The 24,911-nt window shown below is 43.9% G+C and overlaps 1 protein-coding gene across 1 annotated transcript in view; it reads left to right on the top strand.

Moving 5' to 3' along the window:
* Positions 1 to 24,911, top strand: part of LOC307154468 (adhesion G protein-coupled receptor E5-like) — a 110,292-nt gene extending 85,381 nt beyond the window's left edge. Inside the window, exons 16-22 of the mRNA XM_079864442.1 lie at positions 16,914 to 17,084; positions 17,164 to 17,358; positions 21,324 to 21,541; positions 22,174 to 22,332; positions 22,452 to 22,623; positions 23,145 to 23,234; positions 23,311 to 24,911. Of these exons, the coding sequence (XP_079720568.1) occupies positions 16,914 to 17,084; positions 17,164 to 17,358; positions 21,324 to 21,541; positions 22,174 to 22,332; positions 22,452 to 22,623; positions 23,145 to 23,234; positions 23,311 to 23,355 (1,050 nt within the window). The 3' untranslated portion in view covers positions 23,356 to 24,911. The remainder of the gene's footprint in view (positions 1 to 16,913; positions 17,085 to 17,163; positions 17,359 to 21,323; positions 21,542 to 22,173; positions 22,333 to 22,451; positions 22,624 to 23,144; positions 23,235 to 23,310) is intronic.

Genomic DNA, 24,911 nt, shown 5'->3' on the forward strand with positions numbered 1-24,911 from the left:
AAGGGAACCGAGGTAACGTAAGTAACCAAGTACGTTCCCTTGCGAGAACGTTCTCTCGTACTGTGTTGCAAACGCTGTGGGAACCCAATTTAAAACGCCATGCTATTCGCCGGTGACCACAGTAAACCCGAGACTTATAATAGAGTAGTGTACCATAGACCAGAAGTCGGGTCTAGAATGGTATATACTGTAAGCACAAAGGCTATGAACACATATCTAGGACTGAGTCAAAAGAACCAGGGGCCTAGTATACACTGAAGTACAAGCCACTGCAGGAAATTCTGAGTTTTAAATGAGCCTGGGTCCGAAGAGCCAGAGCCTCTAGACAGAAAGAACCCGAGTCTGCAGGGCGGGAACCTCTAGGTTATAAAATCTAGCAAATGTGGACAGGGCGGACCAGCCGGCCGCCGCACAAATGTCTTCAATGGCAATACCACTGGACCAGACCCAAGAGGAAGCCATACCTCTTGTGGAATGAGCTCTAACAGCTATGGGGCACGGGAGACCCAGTGAGGTGTAGGCCAAAGAGATGGCATCTACTATCCATCTAGATAGTGTGAGTTTTGTGACCAGAAAGCCCCTTGGTGCAGCCACCGAAACAGATAAAGAGCTGATCAGACTGCCTTAAAGAGGCTGAATGCTCCAGGTATATACTCAGGGCTCTGACAGGGCAGAGCGCACGAGCATCCCTATCTTCCTCCGAAGGTGGAAGTGCTGATAGGGAAATAACTTTGGCTCTGAACGGAGTTGAGAGCACCTTCGGCACGTATCCATGTCTTGGCTTAAGGACGACCTTAGAGTCGTTGGGCCCGAACTCAAGACAGGAAGCGCTCATAGAGAGTGCTTGTAAGTCCCCAACTCTCTTAACTGACACTAATGCTAGCAGCAAGGCGATTTTTAGAGAGAGAGGTCTCAGATCGGTCGACTGAAGAGGCTCGAAGGGAGGACCCCTTAAAGCAATTACATACCAAAGAGAGGTCCCAAGCCGGTACTGACGGTGGCCGAGGCGGATTAAGTCTTCTGGCTCCCTTAAGGAAGCGAACAATGAGGTTGCATCTTCCCAACGAGGAGCCAGCCACTGGAGAGTGAAAGGCTGCAATAGCTGCCACATAGAGTATACTTTGAGTGTGGAGGGGGAACGTCCCGTGTCCAGCAGCTCTTGGAGAAATATAAGCACTGTGGATTCTTCACACTCATGCGGGTCGAGGTTCCAAGCTATACACCAGCTGGAGAACACTGACCATTTTAGGTGGTAGAGGCGCCTAGTCGACGGAGCTCTAGCTTCCAATATGGTATTCAAGACGCCATCAGGGAGGTCCGTTGAGGGGCCATGCATGGAGGGCCCACAAGTTGGGACGGGATGCCATACTGTCCTGTTTGCCTGTGTGAGGAGATCGCTCCTCAGCGGAATCGGCCACAGGGCTGTCATGGACAGCCGAATCAACTCTGGGAACCACATCTGGGTTCGCCAGAGGGGGGCTACGAGAAGGACTGCACATTTGGTGTTCCTGATTGGTTTGATGGCCTGAGGGAGCATCAAGACCGGTGGAAACACATAAAGGGGAAGGCTGGGCCATTCGTGGGCAAGGGCATCCCTTCTCTTTGAAAAGAAGATTGGGCAGTGACAGTTGTCTTCTGAGGCAAAGAGGTCTATCTCTGCCTTGCCGAAGACTCTCCACAGCGAGAAATCCGTCTGCGGGTGGAGTGACCATTCCTCTGGGGGAACGTTGCCCCGAGATAGCATGTCCGCTCCCGTGTTCAGAGTGCCTGGCACGTGAGCTGCCCTGAGTGAGCGCAGATTGGCGTGAGCCCTGTTCCCAGGAACTTGATACGTTGGCTGGGGGACAGCATACTCTTGGCAAAGTTCACTCTGAGCCCAAGGAGTTCTAGATGGCCGAGGAGCCAGTTTTTGTGAGTATGGGACTCCGCCTCTGACTGATTCAGAATGAGCCAAGGATTGTGTAGGGATTGGAAGGATTGTGTACTGATATGTCTGCCCCTCGAAGGTGAATCTCAAGAATAGCCTGTGGTGGGGGCTCACTTGAATGTGAAAGTAAGTGTCTTTTAGATCTACTCCAGTCTCCCAGGTGGATCTGTGCTAGGATGTGTCTGGCCGTGAGCATCCTGAATGGCCGTGACATGAGAGCCTTGTTCAGGTGTCTGAGATCTAAGTTGGGTCTCAGGCCGCCGTCTTTCTTCGGAATGAGAAAATAACGGCTGTAAAACCCCGACCCCGTTTAGTGAAGTGGGAACTATCTCGCTAGCCCCTTTTGCTAGCAGACTCGACACCTCGGAGCGGAGGACGTGAGCTATGGCGCTCCTTACCATGGTGTGAATGATAGGTGGGGGTCTGCGTGCAAACTGAAGCGAGTAACCGCACTTTATAATGTTCATTACCCACTCTGACACTCCGGGAATGCCAAGCCAGAGCCCAAGAGGCTAGAGGCAGGATTACATCTGCTGGCAGAATGCCCAGATTCAGGGGCCCAACCTGACAGGGGATTGTGGGAGAAATTTTGCTCGATTTGTGCTTTGTGTGGGTCGCTGTTAAAACAGCGTTTGGTTGCAGGGGTGTGTGACGTATGACGGGCCCATGTACTACATCTAATACACTTCCAACCGCCTGAAATGAAGAGGGGGTTGTGCGAGACACTCAAGCGATCTTTGGCGGGACATAGACCCCTCTTTCTGCCGGTTAGGATGCCTTCTTGGGCTCGTGGTCCAGCGTGACCTACCTGCGGAGGTCATTGAATGTGTCCGGGTCAGGTCCCGACTCATCCATGCTGCTGAGGAGCTTAGCTTGAAACACCTGGAGGATCACCATGGTGTGCAGTGCAGAAGCGGCTTGACCGGCGGCAGAATATGCGCGGGACAGCTAAAGCCGAAGTAGTCCTGCATGGTTTGGAGGGGTGCGTTGCCTTAGACTTCCAAATGGATGCAGGAGGGCACAGATGACCGCCTCTTCAAGCGGCGGGAGCGTCACATAGCCCTTTTCCTCAGCGCCGTCAACAGTGGTAGAGGCAGAAGAGCGTGTACGTGCTGAAAAGGGCCAGCTTTTAGTGAGCTCTTGGTGGACTTCAGGGAAGAAGGGGGCGGCGCACTGACGAGGGGCCTGTTGGCGCCCCGGCAGGAACCTCTCATCAAGGCGGCTTTTCGTGGGTTTTCTGGGGTAAGCCAGTCGAGACCCAGCTCGCCGACGGCACGAGTCACGACGTGGAGAAGGTCGGCGTCGATGCTCGCCCTGGTGTCGAAACGATCAGATTGAGAGGGAGGGGCGGGGTCCGCGGAGCCCAACCAATCCTCACCCTCAGATGCAGCGACGGAAACAGCATCGTCAAATTCCTCCACCGATCCACCAAAGGAAAACGAGACCAGCCGCTAGAGGGGCGTTGTTCACTTTTTGTAAAGAGAACCGGAGAGGTGTCCGATTCCGGTATGGCACACGGGGAGGGACCCGACGTGAAAGCACTCCAATCATCGTGTTCCTGTGGTCTTTGATCACGTCGCTTCTTCCTACCGAGCTTGAGGGGCGCCGGAGACGGAAGTTGGGCGGGCGCAGAGAGCGAGCCTGGATCTGAGCACCGCAACGGGGATGCTGTCACAGGAAAGGCAGCCACCTTTAGTGAGCGCTGCCTCGGCGTGCTCAGGGCCGAGACAGACAGCGCACTGGGTGTGTCGGTCCGACACATGAAGCGGGATTTGCATCAACGCGCGCTCAGCTCTTTTAGATGCAAGGATTAAAGTGTTAAAGGATATTACGCCGAATGCCACAGGGAAACGCTTCAGCTGGACGAGGTCTGCTGAGGCACTGAAGCTGTTCCGCTGAAGGGGCTGTTCTAAGGCGAAGAAGGCTTTCTGATCCGGAGAAGTCAGTGACGAGGTGAGTCGAGCTGAAGGAGATAAAATCTGTCTTTCCGTTCAATGCTGGCAGGGCGCCAAGCCTTCCTATTGGACCGCTCGCCTCCACTGACTCGCCATAGGTTTGTGCAGTTGCCGCAGCACAGCCAATCAGCTCGTTCAGTCGAACTATGATGTTCTCGCTGTGCAGCTACAATTCTCGAGAAAAGGAGTTTTCCCACAGCGTTTGCAACGCAGTACGAGAGAACGTTCTCGTAAGGGAACAGGTCGTTGGGAGACACTGCTTATGATTTATGGGTATTAATAAAAAAGGAGTGAGTGGATATTTATCACTATAGGGTTGTTGTGTACACACACTGCCAATACACATGTCCAAACAGCATGCAAAAGTAAATTTTGCATAATAGGTCCCCTTTAACATCTGAACTAAAACTACATGGTATGCAGATTAACACCGAAGTTTAACAAACATTAAAAATGCAGTAAATATTTGGAAGAGGCTAAAATTTGCAATATCTTATCACTGAACATACAGGCTATAGTTTGGTATCTCCGCTATCTCTCCGTCTTTAGTACACTTACCAACACGCTCCCTTCAACTACAAGCAAAATCGATTCAACTATATTTACCTTATCATATACAAATGAATTTGTTTAAGAAATCAAAACCAATATTAGTCGCTGAGGAATATGACCGTTTACTTTTAAATTGTAAGAACTGTTTATTCCTGTGGAGTAAAAAATTGTATTTTTGTATGTTTTTCCACAATCTTATCAAATGCGATTTGGCTGAAAATTGCACACATTTAATGATAAGAATACGTAAAAATTATAGCTAAAAAATATCACAAAGTTATTGTGAGTTTTTACAATCGCTGTATTTTTTTCTTTCTCTTCCCAGGTCTCTTTCTGCCATCATGTAGTGGATGTCTCATTGGATTTAAACCTGTTCAAATGAAATGTGTTGGTAATTATGACCTCGTGGTTTGATTAAATAAATAAATAAATAATTAACAGTTCGACTAATGAAGTTTTTAATGGTCTGCACATTTAAAAAAGGGGAGTATGTGTCACTGATGTAGTCTTTTTATCTTTATAATGACATGTTTCCTTCCTCAATCCACTCCTCTGTCTGTCTGTTGTTCAGATGAGGATGAGTGTGCAACTGTTCCGAGTGTGTGTGGCGATCACTCCAAGTGTGTCAATACACATGGAAGTTACTCCTGCGCCTGTGTTCAAGGGTTCAAAATGCACGTCCCAACAGGACAGTGTACAGGTATTAGAGAGAATTGAGGAGTCCACCATATTAATTTAGTAGAAACTTTAATCCTGTTTTTTACAAAACATAAATGCATTTGATAATATTTGCAGTACATAATTTGGCAACTGCTTTCTTTCCCTCCTGTCAGATATAAACAAGTGTGCCGATAAAACATTTTCCGGCTCTGGTGATGTGAAGTTTGTGTTCAAAACTGATAAGTTTGTTACGAACTTACCTGAAATGGACTTTCGGGGCATGCCTGTTAATGATGAGGACGATTCAGGTGATGGAATGTATATTGACAGAGGTGATGTAGAGGAATACATGCAGAGCTATGATGTGGACTTTCGGAGCTCAACTGGCTCTAAATCAAAATGTGAAGGTGCCTTTTATCCTATTATGCTATATGTCTTATTATGCTTTTCCACTTATTCAACTTTAGTTAGTGTGTAATGTTGCTGTTTGAGCATAAAAAAGATCTGCAAGGTTACAAAGTCCACCCCAAAGGGAGATATTTTATTTAATGATGTTTTATTAACAAAGTTCGGGAGGAGCACGTTCAAATAATCAAGTAATCAATCAACTCATCAAACAATTACCATGTCTACCCTATCAGCATGAGAGGAAGCATATATATTCACTCTGTCAACTCATCTAACTTCCTTGACAGTTTTCAGCATCCCTCCACCACCCCGACTCCTCACTCTTGGCTTGTTCTTTCACAGCCAGGAATACGGGGGGAGTACTCTGGGTTCGGGCCGAATACCGAGCCCGGAGCCCTCTCCTCGGACAGCACGCCAAATACGCATTTATTCTATCTGACTTATTTGTAAGTGTGAACTCGTGAAACAGAATCCACTTTCCAAGAACTTCAACGGACTTCTCGTTTGTACCTTGTAAGGGTGGATTCCTGCAGTGGTTCAAGCTGCAAGACGGCTGAATGACTAAAGAAACATTATTAGCAAGATGGTAGAAAATTGCATATTTCTAGTCTATTTCACCCACTGCCACTTATACCAACGACGGAAATAAGCGCAGTTACAATAGCTAATATGTGGGAGAGCGTTGTTATAGAGAGTGACGATATTGTATTGAGATAGGTAGCACTTCAAAGTCATACCAAATCAAAACTAGTTAGCACATTATTTGTAATTGAAAAGGTTTAATGACAAAATATGGTTATGGTTACACTTAAAATAGTTACAAAATAGGTGTATGAGATGATGATAACTTATACCAATAATCTTACCCAGCATATATGAAAAATGTTACCTGAGAGAGAGAGAGAGAGAGAGAGAGTAAGAGGAGGTAAAGAGAGAGAGAGAGAGAGAGTAAGAGGAAGGAGGAGGTAAAGAGAGAGAGAGAAAGAAAGGAGGAGGTTAAAGACCTCCGTGAAGTTGGCACCCCATAAAACGAAATAATTTCCAAAACTATGCACAAACGAATGACACCGGTTTGGAGCGATTTGAAGGACATGGGGTGGAGAGTGACGTCACACAACCCAAAAAATAATGTTCAATATCTCAAACACCAAACCAGCACAAACGTTCGTTTTTGCGGCACAAATCAGCACAAACGCAGCACAAACGAATGGCATAGTTTTGGAAATTATTTCGTTTTATGGGGTGCCAACTTCACGGAGGTGAGGTACCGAGAGAGAGAGAGCCCCAAGAAAGAGACCCAGAGAATAAGAGAGCCAGAGCATAAAAGAGACAGAGCAACAGTTTCAATCTTCCTTTATCCTTTCCTTGACCATGTGACCAAACCCCAAATGTGAGACATTCAAACTGACCAATCAGATAGTTACACTTTCCCCACTGTACTAAATGTGTGACAATTCAGACCCCCAAAGTACAATGTTGTCCTACAGGCCTAGATCACTATCAGCCCATCTGTGCCTTTAGGAACTCCACATGGTCCTTGTGGTGGAAAGAGGGGCTGGATTGGATTATTTTCAATCCTACAACCTCAACGTTTTTTACGGGCTTTGTGAAGTCATAAAGTTTCTCATTTAAATAATCCCGTACAAGTAGTCACGCCTGGTTGAGCTGCATTAGAGAAGACTGTGGTGTCGCTATGTCAAAGACGTCCACCCCGTTTCCAAAACTCATTTGATCTTCCTAAGGCTGACGAGAGTGGTTAAAATTGATTTTGAAATCTGTTCTGGACGATCCTCTTGCTTGTTAACATTCTTAAGTCTGAATCAGGCTTGAATTGGTTTGAAATTGACGCCATCCTTAATATTTTCACCTGAGCAGATTAAACTTGCGGTTATGGTAAGGGACGTGACATTTCCCAAACAAGCGCTGCCAATCACAACACACTGGGCCAGCTAACCAATCACAGCACATTTTGTATTTCGGAAGGAGGGGCTTCATGGAAACAGGAACTAGAGATGCATTCGAGACAGACTAGGAAGAGAGGTGCTGTAATAATATAAATATAAATACAAATAATGTGTTTTGAACAATCAAACATGAAAGCATATTCTAGTACACCCCAAAAACAAAATGAAGACTTCATAAAAGGGCATTATAAGACCACTTTAAAATGACATTAATTCTAATATTATTAATATTATAATAATGTTCTCTCACCCCATCTTTTCTCTCTCTCTCTCTCTCTCTCTCTCTCTCTCTCTCTCTCTCTCTCTCTCTCTCTCTCTCTCTCACAGACATCGATGAGTGTAAAGATCCAGATGTTTGCGGCACAAACGCAGTGTGCAGAAATCATCCAGGCAGCTTCATCTGCGAATGTGACCCGGGTTACAGCAACTTCGGCAACAACCAGTCAAAATGCATCGGTGAGCATTACAGCAGGGAGATTGCTCTGTTCATTATGCAGCAGCTAACGAGACTCTTGTAGAAGTTAATCAGTGCACTGTAGTCTTCTTAGTTATTTTGATCTTTCCTGTTGTTGTGCACAGAAATGGACTGTGATCAGTTTAAACCTCAGCCTGATGCAGAACACACACCGGAGAAGGTAGAATGGGAACTTCTGCTTATTATGATTGTTATAATTATATTATTATTATGTCATGTTAAGATAAAACGTTCTTAAAATAGCATTTAATGTTCATATATTATTCATATTTGATATGTGTTCTCATTTCTTTGTGGAAAAAAAAAAACGTTCTTTAAACTAGAGTTGTCAGGATACTGGAATTTCTAACTTCGATAAGATACCTTGAAAAATATCGATATTCGATACCATTTTCGATACCACAGGGAAAAAACTGCCATATAGGTTTTTTTTAAATTATTATCTCATAATTGTTTGAAATTTTGATTACACACAGCACAGGTAGGCTTTATTTTAAACTTAGTACTAAATTCTCAAAAAAAGACAAGTAAACAGTCAGTAATAAAATAAGAACAAATAAACAAATTGCAAACAATAGCACAAATAAAGACAATAGAATAAAGAGACAAATGAAAAAAATATATTTAGTTTTTCAGGTGGGTCTAACAGTAGTATTCTGGTAAGAAATACTACAGAAATTTAAATAAAGTAATCAAATAATAATAATAATAACTTTAATTTATATAGCGCCTTTCACAGAACCCAAGGACACTTAACAAACAACAAGAGAAAGTGGAGGGGGATAAGAAGAGAGAGGTGAGAAGCCAGTGGAGCTAAAGCCCATAGGCCTCAGTGAAGAGGTGTGTTTTAAGCTGGTTTTTAAAGGTTATTAGAGAGGAGGCAGAGCGGATGTCAAGAGGAAGCTTGTTCCAGAGTGACGGTGCACCAACACAGAAGGCTCTATCACCAAGTGTCCGGAGCCTGGACTTAGGGACAGCGAGCAGGTCCTTGTCAGAGGACCGCAGGGACCGTGACTGAGTGTAGGGATGGAGTAGATCAGTAATGCACTGGGGTTCAAATCCATGGAGAGATTTATACGTCAGGAGGAGGATTTTATATTTGATCTGGGACTTAACTGGCAGCCAGTGAAGCTTCTTCAGGATGGGAGTAATGTGAAGTCCAAGTTTTGTGTGGGTGAGCATCCTAGCCGCAGAGTTCTGTACATACTGGAGTCTGTCAGCAGCCTTGCTGGGCAGAGCGAACAGGATACCGTTACAATAGTCAAATCAGGAGGTGATGAAGGAGTGGATGAGGGTCTCAGCTACAGAGTTGGAGAGGCACTGTTAGAGTCTGGAGATGTTCTTAAGATGGTAAAAGGCAATTTTAGTAGTGTTTTTGATGTGTTGTTGGAAGGAGAGAGTGGAGTCCATGATGACGCCCAGGTTGCGTACTTGAGGAGATGCAGAGATTGAGCAACCATCCATATCCAGTATGATGTCATCAACATTTTTAAGAAGTGACAGCGGAGCAAACACCATGAGTTCGATTTTGTCTTTGTTGAGTTTGAGAAGGTTACTGTCCAGCCAGTGCTTTATGTCCTTCAGGCAGTTGATAAGTGGCACTGGTGGAAGAGGAGTAGAAGGCTTAGTACTGATGTAGAGCTGGGTGTCATCAGCGTAGCAGTAGAAGTGTAATCCATGCTTCCGGATGATCATCCCAAGAGGTAGCATGTAAATGTTAAATAGTAGTGGGCCAAGCACCAATCCTTGTGGCACGCCATGTAAGACTGGCGCAAGTTCAGAGCAAATGTCCTTAAGGGTGGTGTATTATGCCTGTTGGTGAGATAGGATTTAAACCAGGAATACACAGTACCAGTGAGGCCAATGAGTTCAGAGAGGCGAATGGAATGGGAGACTGTATCGAAGGCTGCAAAGAGGTCAAGAAGAATTCAGATGCTGACATGGCCAGAGTCAGCTGCCATGAGAAGGTCATTTGTGATTTTGATGAGGGCAGTTTCTGTGCTATGATGTGTCCTGAAACCAGATGTAGCATATGATGGTTGAGTTGGGAAGCCACAGCCCTTTCCAATAACTTGCATATGAAAGGTAGGTTGGAGATTGGGCGGTAGTGGTTGGTTCAGGCCTGTTTTTTTAAGTGTAGGGATCACCGAAGCAGTTTTAGAGCTGGTGGGGACCACCACCAGAAGACAGCGAGGTGTTGATGATGTTGACCAGTGAGGGACCCAGAGTTGGAAGACATGCCTTAACCAAGGCAGTCGGCATTGGATCCTGTTTGCTGGTCGTGGCCTTTGCTTTTGACACGAGCTCAAGAACTTGAGCTGTTTTGAGCGGGGAGAAAGAGGAGAGGCAGTCCTGCGGCGTGAAGACAGTTGAAGAGTTTGTGTCAAGCAGTGGTAGTGTGGTTGGGTGAGAGGAGCTGGACAGCTGCAGTTGTTGGTGGATGGTTTCTACCTTTTTCTGGAAGAAATCCAGGAATCTGGAGCATAGGCCAGCAGCGTCAGATGGTTGAGGAGGGTCAGGTGGGCAGAGTAGGCGGTTGATAGTGGAAAAAAGCTGTTTAGGATGATGTTGTTGGTTGCCAATGAGTGTAGAGTAATAGTTATTTTTCGCCTTGGACAGAGCATCTTTGTAGCTCTTAACATGGTTGTTGTAGGCTACCTGGTGGACAGTGAGGACAGATTTTTTATAGCACCTCTCCATCCTCCGCCCTGTGGCCTTCAGGAGGCGGAGTTCAGCAGTGAACCAGGGAGCAGGACAGGAGAAAGAGACAGATCGAGTGATGAGGGGGACAAGACTACGTGACAGGGCCAGGTTGTAATGATTAACCAAGTCGTCAACTGTACAGTTTGGGGGATAGCTGATAAGATGGCCTGCAAGAGTGTATAATAATTTATGTATGCACACTTGTTTGATGTTTCGATATGCAATGATCCTTTTCACACACTTCCTGTGTGTGTGCACAGAAACAGAGAACATAACAGCAAGGTGATCAGAAATAGCTAGGTCCATAGTTTGTAGATGGGTTGGGGTTATACCCGAGGAGCATACCAGGTCCAGTGTATGACCTGTAGGGCCATTGACATCTTGTGTAAAATTAAAGCAGTCCAGTAGTGACAAAAATCCTGCAGCATAAACATTACTGGAATCAACATGGATGTTAAAGTCACCAAGTAAGATGGTAGCTGGAGAGGTGGGGCAGATCAGAGCAAAGAGGTCAGAGAGCTCAGGCAGGAAACTAGCAGATGCCTTAGGCGGGCGATAGACAAGGACCACTTGTAGCTGCAGAGGCCCAGACAGAGCAAAGTGAATGCACTCAAATGAAGAGGCGTGTACTGGAAATTCTTTTATCTGGAAATCTGCATGATGTATGACAGCCAGTCCCCCACCACGTCCAGAACTACGGGGCCTTTGAATGTAACTATAGCCTTGGGGGGTAGCTTGGTTAAGCGCAAGAAAGTCCATTTGGTTCTGTCAAGTTTCAGTCAGACACAGAAAATCCAGTTTCCTGTCAGTTATAATGTCATGTATGAGTGGCGCTTTATTATTTAGTGAGCGAATGTTCAGCAGCATAAATGAGACAGACTTAAGGACAGATGTATTGGCATGAGGAATGACATCAACAGACCGTTCTAAGGGCCGTAGGTTAAATAAGTGTATGCGCGACTGGGATGTCTCCATGTAAACAAACTTATGTCGAGCAGCCCTGTGCACATAGGGGGAGCGACGTAAGAGATGGAGAGATTTAATCACCCCAAGGCTAACGTTACTCGGTACGATGTGCGAGTTGAGATTCTTGAGTTCCAAAGCGCAGTACCTTAGGAAAGCCATGATGCCAGAGGAGACCGCTAGCTTGCCCAACGCTAGCTAGCATTAGCTTACAAGCCGCAGACCATCCACCAGAGAATCACGGCCAAGCTTCAACAGAAAATACTGTGGAGGATCAAGCCGTTGTCAGAGGTAATTACAACTGTTGGCAGTTTGGGAATCGTCAGAATAAAGCCAAGGTTGAAAAGTAGCCTGTCTACCACTCTGCAAGGTAGCGTAGCCGCTGGAAAAAACACTGGTTTAGCAGATCCTGTAGCATAACCAAAGCACACAGCGAAAAAGTTGCAGAGTGTGAGAAAGTTAATCCAACTAGTAGTGTGATGTATAAACCAGCTTAATGAAGCAGCAGGAGTAGAATCGCAGAGTAGCTGGAGTTGTGCGTTTTTGTTTGTGAGCATGAGAAGCGGCGACAGACACGCCAGAGTCCTCTCACGTCGACTTAACGTCAAAAAGACCAAATGTTAAATAACACTGCATGGATAGTCTTCACTGTAAAAATGAAATACAGATTAGTGCTTACAATTAAATTAAAAGTTATTCAGTGATTTTTCTTTGTCTCTTGTTCTTTGATTAACATGACAGGCCGCAGCAGGAATATTCAATATTAGGCTGCTGTCACTAATGCACGGATCCAATATACTGTTACACAGCATGGGTTTTCTTTCTCAAATATTTATGTTCCAAAACTGTGTTTACTCTCGCCAACACAGACATTTTTACAATATTTTGTATGTATTTGACCGTTTAATGCAGTGAGCCATGAAAAACTAGTCAATTTGGTACTCAGGATCAGTTTGAGAACCGGCTTTATGTGAGCGGCACTTATATAGATCAGTGGTGTACGCACATTTGGTGTGTGATTATTACGAGAAAACGTAACATTTAACATTAAAGATGTCTATAGAATTTGATTTCTGTCTTCTTTCAGTTGAAGCATTTGATGTCACTGTTGAAGAATAGCTGTGAGTCTCTGAATAACACACAGGGAGAACATTTCACAGCGGAGGAGTTACTTGAGGTTAAACACACACTGCATGATGTATTCTCATAGTAGTTTGTGTACATGCACTTGCACAGTGGCTGAATGAAATTCATTTCACAGAACTTTTGCAATTCCACCGACGATCTGCTGTCGGATGGGAACATCGCTGACGGCAAGACGCTGAGTCAGTTTCTGTTCATGGTGGAGAACAGCATGCATCTGATTGGACCTCAGCTTAAAGAGCCTGTGACCAGGACGGAGACACACAACACCTGTGAGACACAAACATTTACAGTTTACACATTATCTCATTGTGTTACTGAATGGAAATACTGTGTTTCAAATGTGCATAAAATGAAACCGATATTGAGTACTGGAAGTACTGAAAGCAGTTGTTCTGTATGATCATGTGAATCACAGTTGCTGAGGTTGCAGTCAGGCGGGGTCAGGCTCCGCCCAGTGGGCGTGTCACTCTGAGCACAGACTCCGCCTTCTTCAACACCAGCTGGGAAACAGTTGTAGGGAAATCATATCCAGGTACAAATACACACATACACATACCGTAAGACTTCAAATAATAGCCTGGGCTTTTATTTTCCCAAATCGCCGAACTGCACCGGCTTGTATTTGAGACAGGCAGACGTCTATATGAGACAGGCCTTTAATTTAGTGTTGAGATGAGCATGACAGTAGGAGGTTACCAAATCTGTGTTTGTGTTTAACAGATCAGTTAATGTAAGAATTAGCCAACTATATTTCCGTATGTCTAAAGGGGGTCGCACACCAGACGAGAAGCGCAGCGCCACGTCTTTAAAATTCGAACACATTATTCTCTATGAGTGTACATTGTCTCAAATCGTCGTTAATGTATAAACAGACTTCACCCTGTGCTGCAATATACATTCAGTTTTACATTCATTTACAGAAATCAGCTGCTTGAATGAAAATTGCTGATGTTATCGGATTTTCAGGTGATATTCTCAATTCATTCAGTTAACGGACGCTCTGAGGTAAAGTGAATTCAGACTGCAGACTCAGCAATTATTTAATTGTACAGTACAATCATAACATAGTACAGACATGATCTTAATTCCATAATATACTTAAACATAACAATATTGCTGGCCATAAACTGACAAAGTGCGCGTCCGGTGTACGATAAAAAAAAGCAGGCCACGAAAAACGAGTCAATTTGGTACTCGGGATCGGTTTGAGAAACGGCTTTATGTGAGCGGCACTTATATAGATCCGTGGTGTGTGCACGTGGTGTGTGTGCACACAAAACGTAACATTTAACATTAAAGATGTCTATAGAATTTGATTTCTGTCTTGCGTTTCGAGGTTGTCATAGTCGCGACGCAGCGCTGCGCCTCTCGTATGGTGTGCGACCCCCTTTAGATTATTGGCAGCATAAAAAAAACAAACGATGTGACAGCATTGGGCAATTGGCGAATTCCTCCTCCTCGTCGCTCTCCTCCACTTCTCCCTCTCCGGCCTCCGCTAACTCTGCCTGCCTTGCTAGCGCTAACAGCTCCCGCCCAGATGCGCAGGGCTCTCTTGTGTGCGCAATCTGCTCCATAGAACTGACTTAAACATACAATCTGACGGGTTTTAGAAGATTAAATACAACTCGAAACTAAAAAACAAACCTAGCCTCTATTTGAGACCGGCCTTTATTTATCCAAACCTGTAGCCACACCAGGCGTGTAAAAGAGACAGGCGTCTATTTGGCACTATTATTTGAAGTTTTACGGTATATGTACTTATCAAAGCATGAATGCATTCAAGACTCTAAATGTTATTGACTTTTAGGTTTTGCATTTGTGGCGCTGGTCAGTTTTAAAGATATGAACTCATCCAGCGATCAGTTTCACACGATGAGCAGAGAGAGATCAGACGATAGAGAGAGAAACATCACTTATCAGCTCAACTCGAAGGTGGTGACGGTCGTCGTCAGTAATCCAGAAACCAAACAGCTGTCTGAGCCGGTGACGATCATCTTTACACACGAGCAGGTGAAGAAGATAAACGGTTTAATAGATACAGATGAAAAACCAAATAAATGTGCATTCCCTGTTTGAAAATCCGGTTTAAGCTGGATTCTAGCTGGTTCACCATATTATGTTCCAAAAACCAGCTGGACCACATTAAGCTGGTATGACCAGCAAGTAGCTGGTTTGTTTCTGGCCCAAGATGCTTCACCAGTCTTATTTTAGTATCAATGATTTATAATTATTAGGGGTGTGATGAAACATAAAATATAAAATGTTATATTTTAACATTATTTTTATGAAATCTTCAATGATGAAATATATGACTGAAAAAATTGTATTTTATTCGACTGCAAGACACAAAATGCAAAATAATGCAGTAACATTTTGAAACTAATCTAAGGGTGTTTCTAATTTTTTTGGTAATTGAGTACTCGGTCGATTATTTTGACGAATAATCGAGTAATCTGATGTGTTATGTGGAAATAAAACTAGACCTATGTGAACAATCTGTTCATTGACTACGAGAAAGCATTTGACAGTGTGGACAGGCAGACACTCTGGAAGCTTCTACGACATTATGGAGACATTATGGAGTACCCATAAAGATCACCGATATCATCCGGAACTCACACGACAGACTGTCCTGCAGAGTGATCCATGGCACCCAAGCCACGGACAACTTCCAAGTGCGGACTGACGTAAGACAGGGGTGCCTACTTTCTCCTTTCCTGTTTCTGCTTACCATAGACTGGGTCATAAGGACATCAACTGCACAGAGAAGGCACGGTATTCAGTGGACCCTATGGAAACAGCGACTTTGCCGATGACCTGGCACTTCTCTCGCACACCCAGCAACAGATGCAGGTGAAGACCAACACTGTGGCAGAGAACTCCTTACGCATTGGGCTGAACATCCACAAAGGGAAGAACAAGGTCCTCAAGGTCAACGCAGCCGACACAGCACCCATCAAGCTGGAAGACGAAGGCCTGGAGGAGGTGGAGAGTTTCACCTACATCGGCAGCATCTTTGACAAGCAGGGAGGTACCGATGCAGACGTACAAGTGTGTATTGGCAAGGCAAGAACACCTTTCCAGCAGTTGAAGAAGGGATGGAACTCCAGTGCCCTAACCATCCACTCCAAGATCAAACTCTTCAATACCATTGTAAAGCCAATACTCCTATATTGAGCAGAAACATGGAGAACAACAGCCTCAACCATGAAGAGAATCCAGACGTTCATCAACACCTGCCTCATGCTAATACTACGAATCAGATGGCCAGTTACCATCAGTAACAGGGAACTGTGGGAGAGAACCAGACAGCAGCCTGTAGAGAAAGAAATCCTCCACAGAAGATGGCGCTGGATTGGCCATACCCTCCAGAAACCTGCTAACAGCATCACCAGACAGGCGCTCACCTGGAACCCTCAAGGCAAGAGAAAAAGAGGCCGCCCTTGAAACACTTGGCGACGTGACTTGGAGGCAGAATCCAAGAAAATGGGACTATCATGGGGACAACTGGAGAGACTGGCCCAGGACCGGAACTGTTGGAGAGCTCTTGTTGATGGCCTATGTCCCAAACAGGACTAGAGGCAAATGATGATGATGTGAACAATAGCCTTTAGAATTACTTAAAATACATATATTATAACATATATAATAAGAATGAAGCATTTGGTTCAAATAAAGTGTCAAATGCAAGTAATTATATAGTTTTATTTAACAACACTGTTAAAGTACATAATAGGGCTTTGCAAATTTGAAATAGTTAACCCCGGGTCATTCTAAACCCTGGGTAAATGAAATCCTGGGTTGTCTTTATTCACGTTTCACATTGCTCATACTATACCCGGGGTTAACAGTTAATCCTGGTTATTCCATAAGCTTCCGTTTCACACAACACATTCCTAAACCCTGGGTTAAAGTCCTTATTTGCACATTTGCTGTGTCACTGTTACTGACTGGACAAACGCAGCACGTGACCTGTTTACATAAAGCTGAGACTTTGCTTCATGTCTTGTCTATCAGCGCTTTGTCCATGTCCTCTTTGCTCTGCTTTTCAACTTGACAAGAAATATTGTTGTGTTTTAATATCACGAGATCTCGTGGCACTTTTCAGGCAGGTGTTTACTAATTCCTCATTTCCTAAACTCTTCTTCTCCCTTCTTCAGGAGAGGGCGGAGTCTGAGGGTTTGGTTTATTCCTGTGTGTTCTGGAATGAGACAGTGGGGGCGTGGTCTGGGAAGGGCTGTGAGAAGGTGCGGTCTAATGACACTCATACAATGTGTTCCTACTCTCATCTCAGTAGTTTCGCTCTGCTCATGGCCCTATACCCTGTCCAGGTACATGTGTGAAATATTTCAGATTTGAGACTAAATTATGATGATATTAACACGTCCGTTTGCTCTTCCTTTCCTCCAGGACACGTTTGAGCTGGTGTTGATCACGCGTGTGGGTTTAGTTCTGTCTCTGCTCTGTTTATTTCTCTGTATCCTGACGTTTCGGTTCTGTCGCTCCATCCAAGGGACCCGAAACAGCATTCATCTTCATCTGAGCGTGTGCCTCTTCATCGCAGACCTCGTCTTCCTCTGCGGGATCTCCAGCACTCACAATCAGGTGTGTTCGAATGAGAAAACAAGTGTTGGTCGTGAATTAATTATTTGAAAATAATAAATATTACCCTGTCTGTTGCTCAAATAGGCCTCATGTCAGAACTTTTCTTTCCTTTTAAAATGCTTATAACCGGATGTCCCTTTTCTCCATATTCCATATTACTTTACAACTGTAATTCACTGCAGTGCAGTGGCAGGACACTAGGAACATTTGTTTGGACTCAGTTTAGATGACCTAATATTAGGTACCTTCTCGCGGAGGGTCTGGACATACCACAACATGGTGTACCAGGCCTCCCACTATGCCCTCAGAGGGTGCTTCTGCCTGCTTCGCCACCATTGGTGACCCGAGGAGCAGAGACACCCAACGGTAGACCCACCCTTGCTCATGGACAATCTCTTTCTAGGGCTTGTTCGATGTTTCCTTGCCAGTTCTTTGTTTCAGGGTCCTGAACAGGTAGACTCTATTTAAGTGATCTCTCTGTCAAACGTTGTGGCAGTGTGGCAGCTTCTGCCCAGTGTTTCTCAGAGGGTTCTGAATATTTTGGAAAAAGGTTACACAATTCAGTTTGACTCCCGTTCGCCTCATTTCAATGGGGTGTTAGAAACAGCAGTAAATCCAGATCAATCAAGGTTCCTAAATCAAAAACTGCATCCTCTCTTGGCAAAAGGCTCCATAGAAGTTGTACATCTTCATGTGAGAGAGGCAGGTTTCTTAGCTGGTACTTTATTGTGCCCAAAAAAGACTGGGGGCTGCATCCAGTTTTGGATCCACATGACTTCAATTGTACTCTGGGGACATACAGATTCAAGATGCTAAAGTTTAAACTCAAATTGTCTCAAATTCAACCCAAGGATTGGTTTGTGACAATAGACCTAATGGACACTTATTTCCAGATGAGATTTGGCCAGAACACAATAAATTTCAAAACACAATAAAAAATCCTTTCAGCCTAGCCTTGACAAACTAGTGCACTGATCCTGTTCTGGCTCTTCTGGGACTCCAGGGAATGCGTGTGCTCAATAGATGTGTGGTTGATTTTATCCCCGTTGAAATAGCTAGCAGCATGACATTGAGATGTTGTGCGTGCTCATATGAAGTGTTTGGGGCTCAGGTTGAACATCAAGAAGTTTTTTCCAATCTCCCTCTCAGAGAACCCTTTTTCTATGAGTTGTTTGAGACTCTACAGTGATGGAGTCATATTTGTCTCCTGCATGTGTACACTCTATCTTAACCATGAAGGCATTAGGCTAGACCTGAAGTTGTCAGTTGTTCAAGTCTCTGTCTCGAAATAAGGGTGGTATTTCTGGCATTGAAATACTTTCCCGGTCTGCAGAGACAACACTACATTAGTTTCTTACATAGTGGGCTACGTTTTCATCTTTTTTTTACTGACAGGCGCAGCAGATCCTGTTCTGAGCAGAGACTGAATACTGAATTTCCCTCTCTGAGAGCAGTTTATAGTCTGGGACATGGAAACCTGGGACAACCAAAACCTGGGGGCAGACATCCTGTTGAGGCAGGGACTGAGGCCCGGGGAATAGCAACTCCATCCACAAGTGGTGGTGTCGGTATGAGGGAAATACGGCAGAGTGGAAGTGGATCTGTTTGCATCCAAGGAGTTAACCCACTGTTCCCCTGACGGCAAAGCTTATCAGTCAGCTGTGAGTTCCTTCTTGGGACCTATCTCTTGTCCTGGGAGGGCAATAACAGAAGCTCCATTTGCTCCTGGAAAGGTCTATTTTATACCCCAGGCTGGACTATATTGCTAAGGTTCCTTCTCCAAATAGTCAGTCTATAGTTTTGCAAGCTTTCTTTCCTCTGCCTCATGAATAGTGGAAGCAAGAAACTCTTCACCTGCTATGTCCGGTCCGGCCTTTGAGAATTTATGTCCAACGTTCGGGCCAGTGGTGAAAATCCTCTCAGCTCGTAGTCTATTTCAGTTGCTGCAATAAGGAAAATGTGGTCACTAAACAGCATATTTCAAATTGAATCACTGATGCCATTGCCCTCTCTTATGAGGCGTGCTGTATGGCTTCGCCTTTAGGTGTTAAGCCCTAACACACCAAAATGATGCCAAAGAACTAGCACTGATGAAATCCGACTGTGGTATTGCCTCGCGTCGCCTCGCGTCAGTGGGAAAAGCTGCACTTGAACACACCGAGAGGACTACAGCCGACTGTCAGCTAGAATGCGCGTTAACTGCGCCTGCGTGTAAATGAGACAACTGTCTATTTCTGCAGATATATTCGTCTATATTCGTCATTCAAAAAGGAAAAGCGACGCTGCTGGCTGCAGATACACAAACCTAAACAAAGCAGTGCGTGCTTACCGTTTTGAATATCAATCCTGCTAAACACTTTCTTTATTCCACTCCGCTCATGTTAATATTGAAATATTCACCAAGGAACACTCAGGTAAGATGACGTAACATTAGAACAGCCTTCTGTCTGTACCGTTTTGACTTTTTTGCTTGCTGTTTTGCTATTATTCTCGTGCACTGACTCATTCACTAAGCTGAACAGCAAGTCAGAGTTCCCTCCTTCACCGACGGCCGACGTTGATTCAACATGTCGAATCCGCCGATAAAAAAAACGCAGAGGACCAATTTCTGTCAACGGCGCGGAACACTCTGAGAAAACTTAGTCGGCCAACGCACAAAAATTGCCCGACGGCTGACCGTCGGCTTGGTGTGTCCTTGGGCTTTAGGGTTCACTCGACTGGGAGAGCGGCATCTTCTAAGGCTCTTGCCCAAGGGTCTGTGCTGCAGCAGGATGGTCATCATCATACATGTTTTTCAAATGTTACAGCTTGGACACTGATTCAACACCAGGGGGCGCATTGCAGAAAGATCCTAACTTTACAATCCCATCTTATCTGTTTGCTAACCATGACAATTTCAGTTAGGACCTCACTTAGGACAGAAGCTATTACAAAATGTCTTTCTTAAGTGCATAATCTTATCTTAACTACAGATAGGAAAAGGGTAATACAGAAGCATCCTAACTCCACAAAAAATCCTAAAACTGTCTTAACTTTAGGACAACCCCAATGGTGTCCTGACTTCAAAATTATTTGAAAGCCAACTATAAAAATCACACAATAATAGCCCTGTCTGAGAATGGTGTCACATGTATTAATGATACAAGAGATGTTTGATGGTGGAAAGACCATGTGAACACCCAAATGATGTGCTGCACTTTGACGACAAAACTCCAACAAATAATCACAGACTCCTATGAAATAAAAAGATTAGGCTTTGCCCTTTCTACCAAGCTTATCAAAACTTTACTTAATGAAAAGCACCACTTATTTTGTTTCTCCATTCTCCAGTTTTTCCGTTTTACTTCATACCAGCTCTTTGCGTGTCGTTGGTTGCCTGGTAACAGACCAGAGAGTTGATTACCGAACTCAATGGAGGGGTTTAAATTTCCTAACTACAGATAAGATGAGATTTTGTAAGATAGGATAAGAACCCTAAATCAACTTAAGATTTGCTTCTGTAGTATGAATTTGTGAAAAATCCTAAATTAACTTGTCAGATCTTAACTTAAGACTTAAGAAAGAACGTTTCTGTAATACGCCCCCAGGATCTCAGGTTCTTCATGGATGATCCAGGTCGTTCTGCCTTCAGAATTTGCCTGAGCCAAAGTTAACAGCCTAGCATGGTGGTGTGGGTATTATCATTCCCATAGTGTCAACACCATGGCACAGTGTCAAAGTTCCCATCTGAAAGGGAACATCTCAGGTTACATATGTAAAGTACTAACACAATTTCTACAGAACCCCTATCCTCCCCCCCCCCCCGCCCTTAACTAATTTGGCCCCTGCCCATGCGGAGGTCTTCGCACGCCACTTCAGGCACTGGTGTTAGTTAATGGCTAATAAAATTGGCTTATTTAACACAAAATGTAAAATGTTATTGTAATCAAACAGGAGCTGATCTGACATGTCTGTTTCTCTCTCAGGTTGGGTGTGCGATTGTGGCGGGGCTGCTTCATTTCTTCTTCTTGTCTGCGTTCTGCTGGATGCTGCTGGAGGGGGTTCAGCTCTACCGGATGGTTGTGCTGGTGTTTCACACCACAGTAAAACATCTCTACATGTATGCGGTGGGATACGGAGTCCCTCTCGTCATCGTCATTACCTCTGCCATCGCCTTCCCAAAGGGATACGGCACCCAAAGACAGTGAGCTTCTGCAACCAATGCTGTTCAATGAGGCAAACTTTCGTTTAAAAGCTTAATTAGATTTGAAACTTTTAAGTTTGACCGTATTTTTGTTTTAGGTTAAAATGCCTTGTGAATGGGGCACTTTTATGATAGCATTAAGTTGTTCAAAATCTTTCTTTTTAGTAAACTCTTTGTACACAAACAATGTTCTCGATGCTCAAGTTCATGTGTAAAGCCCCTGGTTATACTTATCAAAAAAGTGCCCCATTCACTCCCATTCACAAGGCATTTTAACCTAAAACGAAAATAAAGTCAAACTTTAAAACGTGGCGTTTCCATTCTAATTATGGTTTCAAACGAAAGTTTGCCTCGAGTAGATTAACAAAAAGAGCCTAGGTTGCATTTTGGCGAGAGTTACCCTTTAATATTTGGTATCAACAACCACCTGATCTCCAATAGTTCAGAAGAATTCTCCTTCAGCTACTTCATGGTCAAACATCAACACATCAGATCATTCACGAGTCTATGATTAATTTTCAAAGGGAATCCGGATGGGGAAGAAAGATGAATTAGTCTTTTGTGTGTGTGTGTGTGTGTGTGTGTGTGTGTGTGTGTGTGTTTGTAACCATGTGACTGATTTTTCATTCCAGCTGTTGGCTCTCTCTTGATCGTTATTTTATCTTGAGTTTTTTCGCACCCGTCTGCATCATCGTCATCCTCAACTGTGTTTTCTTCATCATCACTGTGTGGAAACTGGCAAAGAAATTCTCCAGTCTCAATCCAGACCTCTCCAAACTCAAACAGATCAGGTGTGTGTGTGTGTTATTTCACTATCATTCATACACTATTATAGTTTTTGTGTCAGTCTTTAATTTAGTTTTATCTCAGTAGTTCTAATGAATTATATTGGGTGTGTGTTTCTCTGTAGGAGTTTTACGGTGACCGCAGTGGCTCAGGTGTGTGTTCTGGGTGGGACGTGGGTCTTCGGCTTCTTCCTCTTCCAGGAGAACAGGACTGAAGTCATGTTGTACCTCTTCACCATCCTCAACAGCCTCCAGGGGGCGCTCATCTTCATCATGCACTGCCTGCTGTCCAAACCGGTACTTACACACACCATGACAGCAGAAAACACATGATGAATTGGCTTCAACACACTGAAGGTTTGGTAACAGTGGTTTGTTTTGTATCTCGCAGGATTTCAGTGATTTGAAGTGACAGTTCACGCCCCAAAAAAGGATGCAAATGGATCACAAAATGCAATTCATGCCATAAGGGTTCTGAAGTAGTGGTTGACCGATATTTCTCCAAGGGCCGATATTTGGCATTTTTAAGTGATTGGCATTGACCAATGTTTTTCTGATTGACTGACAAGTGTCGGAAGCAGCTTTTATTTTGACATCGATGGTACTTTTATTTTGACAGCGCAAAGAACACCAGCGTCTGAGCGCAGTTTTAAGCGTAATCTTTAAATCCTTGATTTAAAACCATGCTGAGCTATTACCAAATGGCCACTACATCATATTCATGTCATATCCTCCAATCCAATTGGGGTTGGCCAGAAACTGTAATTTATTGTTTAGTCAAACATCATTTGCTTTAGCTGTTGTGTCGCCCCCTTCAGGTCAGGACGGAGTATTACAATCTGTTTGGCCAAACGTGTCCACGTAAGAAGAAAGCAGAATTCCGTGTCAGCCAGTCCAACAGCAGTCAGGTACTCGAGTGTGTTCGAGTGTTTTAATGCTGTGCTTGTGGCTTCAGCTTCTTCATTCTTCCTTTGACGTTCACAGAAACCTCTGCGGAGCGACGGCAGCACAGCAGAGTCACAGATGTAAAGTGCCTACAAACTTCTGAACACAAGGCACTCGGACACTTTCTGTAAAAAATTAAGACTTTCACAAAGCATTCACAAAGGGTTGTTGTCGTCTGATGAATATTGCAGATGTGGGTTTATCATAGATAGATAGATAGATAGATAGATAGATAGCACTTTATTGTCCGTGTACTCAGAAATTTGTCTTGCAATACAAGCTCATATAGTGCATGTGCCAATGAGAAAAAAAGAGACAAAAAAAGAGAAAATATATCTAATGCAACTGCAATTACTTTATTATCTTTAATCTTTTACTTTACTATGCCTGTTATATTTAACAATATTATTTCATATTTCACTCCTAATAGTCTATTTATAATTCTATATTCTATTTACCACTATATCTGCGCATTATATGATATACTTTAAAATATGAAACCAAAACCACCAATGCAGCAAAGCGTTGTCTAAACCAAGCGGCAACGTCCCTGTCTCTCTCTTGAAACCAACACGGAAGTGAATTAAACGGCAATTCATCGACTGGCCGCTTGAGGCTGGCTGCAGAAGTGAGTCAAATCTGCATCTCCCCCATGTTGAAATGCCCAACTTTACAGCAGAAAAACACATGTTTACAGCCTGGAGCAAAAAGTGGCTTTGGTCTATACAGCTAATTCTGCCCTTCATGACGACTGTGAGGGGGGTGAATTGTTTTATAACTCATGCGTTTAAATTATATTAACAAAAATAAAGAAGTGTGAAGTCCGCACACTGACGTTAACTGCTTCCAAATGGATTTTATTAAATTATATAAAGCCTTAAAGTTCTGCATAATTAAGGGTGTCCACTTTTGAGTGACAGGTGGATTCCCGCTGCTGTGGTCATTAGTCATCATTAGCCGTTTGTCTGCTGTCTGTTAGCCGTCACGTTACCTCAGCTCATTGTCTGACTGTAAAAATAAATAAATTCGGGAGTGACGCGCTGCCAAGATGGCGACGGTCGGCCACGCCCACTTTAGGCTTGAAAAACGGTCTTCAGAAACCTACGGGTGACGTCACGGACACTACGTCCATATTTTTTTACAGTCTGTGGTCTTAACGAGCGAGTCATTGAATCATTCACTCAGAAGGTTCGTTTAAATCGTTTGGTTTATTCAGGCACAAAGCAGATGATGAGCGAGTTGCACTTTCTCGTGTGCAAGCGGAGGACTTTTCTGTTACGAAAAACACAGCAAAGGCCGTGTCCGTAATGTAAGAACAGATTAAACTGATCACACCATTATTTGAACATAATATTTAGTTTGTTTTTGTCTTTTCTTTGCAAGTGGAAAGTCTTACATTCAAGATCATGCAAAAGGCAACTTCTTTAAAATGATAAATGTTTTATTGAGGGAGATCTTGGTTTGATTATGAAGGTGAAACTGTAGCTGGGTTTTAAACAGTAGAGAGAGTTCATTTATGACAGCTTTACTATAGATATTTAATCAGAGACTGTGGATATACACATTTTTTTTTTAAAGTTATGTTGTCTGTTTGTGTACTAATATTTCCAGAAAATGTATTAAAATATATATTTTTTCCA

Source organism: Squalius cephalus (assembly GCF_949319135.1).
Source record: "Squalius cephalus genome assembly, chromosome: 2".
Taxonomy (NCBI): Eukaryota; Metazoa; Chordata; class Actinopteri; order Cypriniformes; family Leuciscidae; genus Squalius; species Squalius cephalus.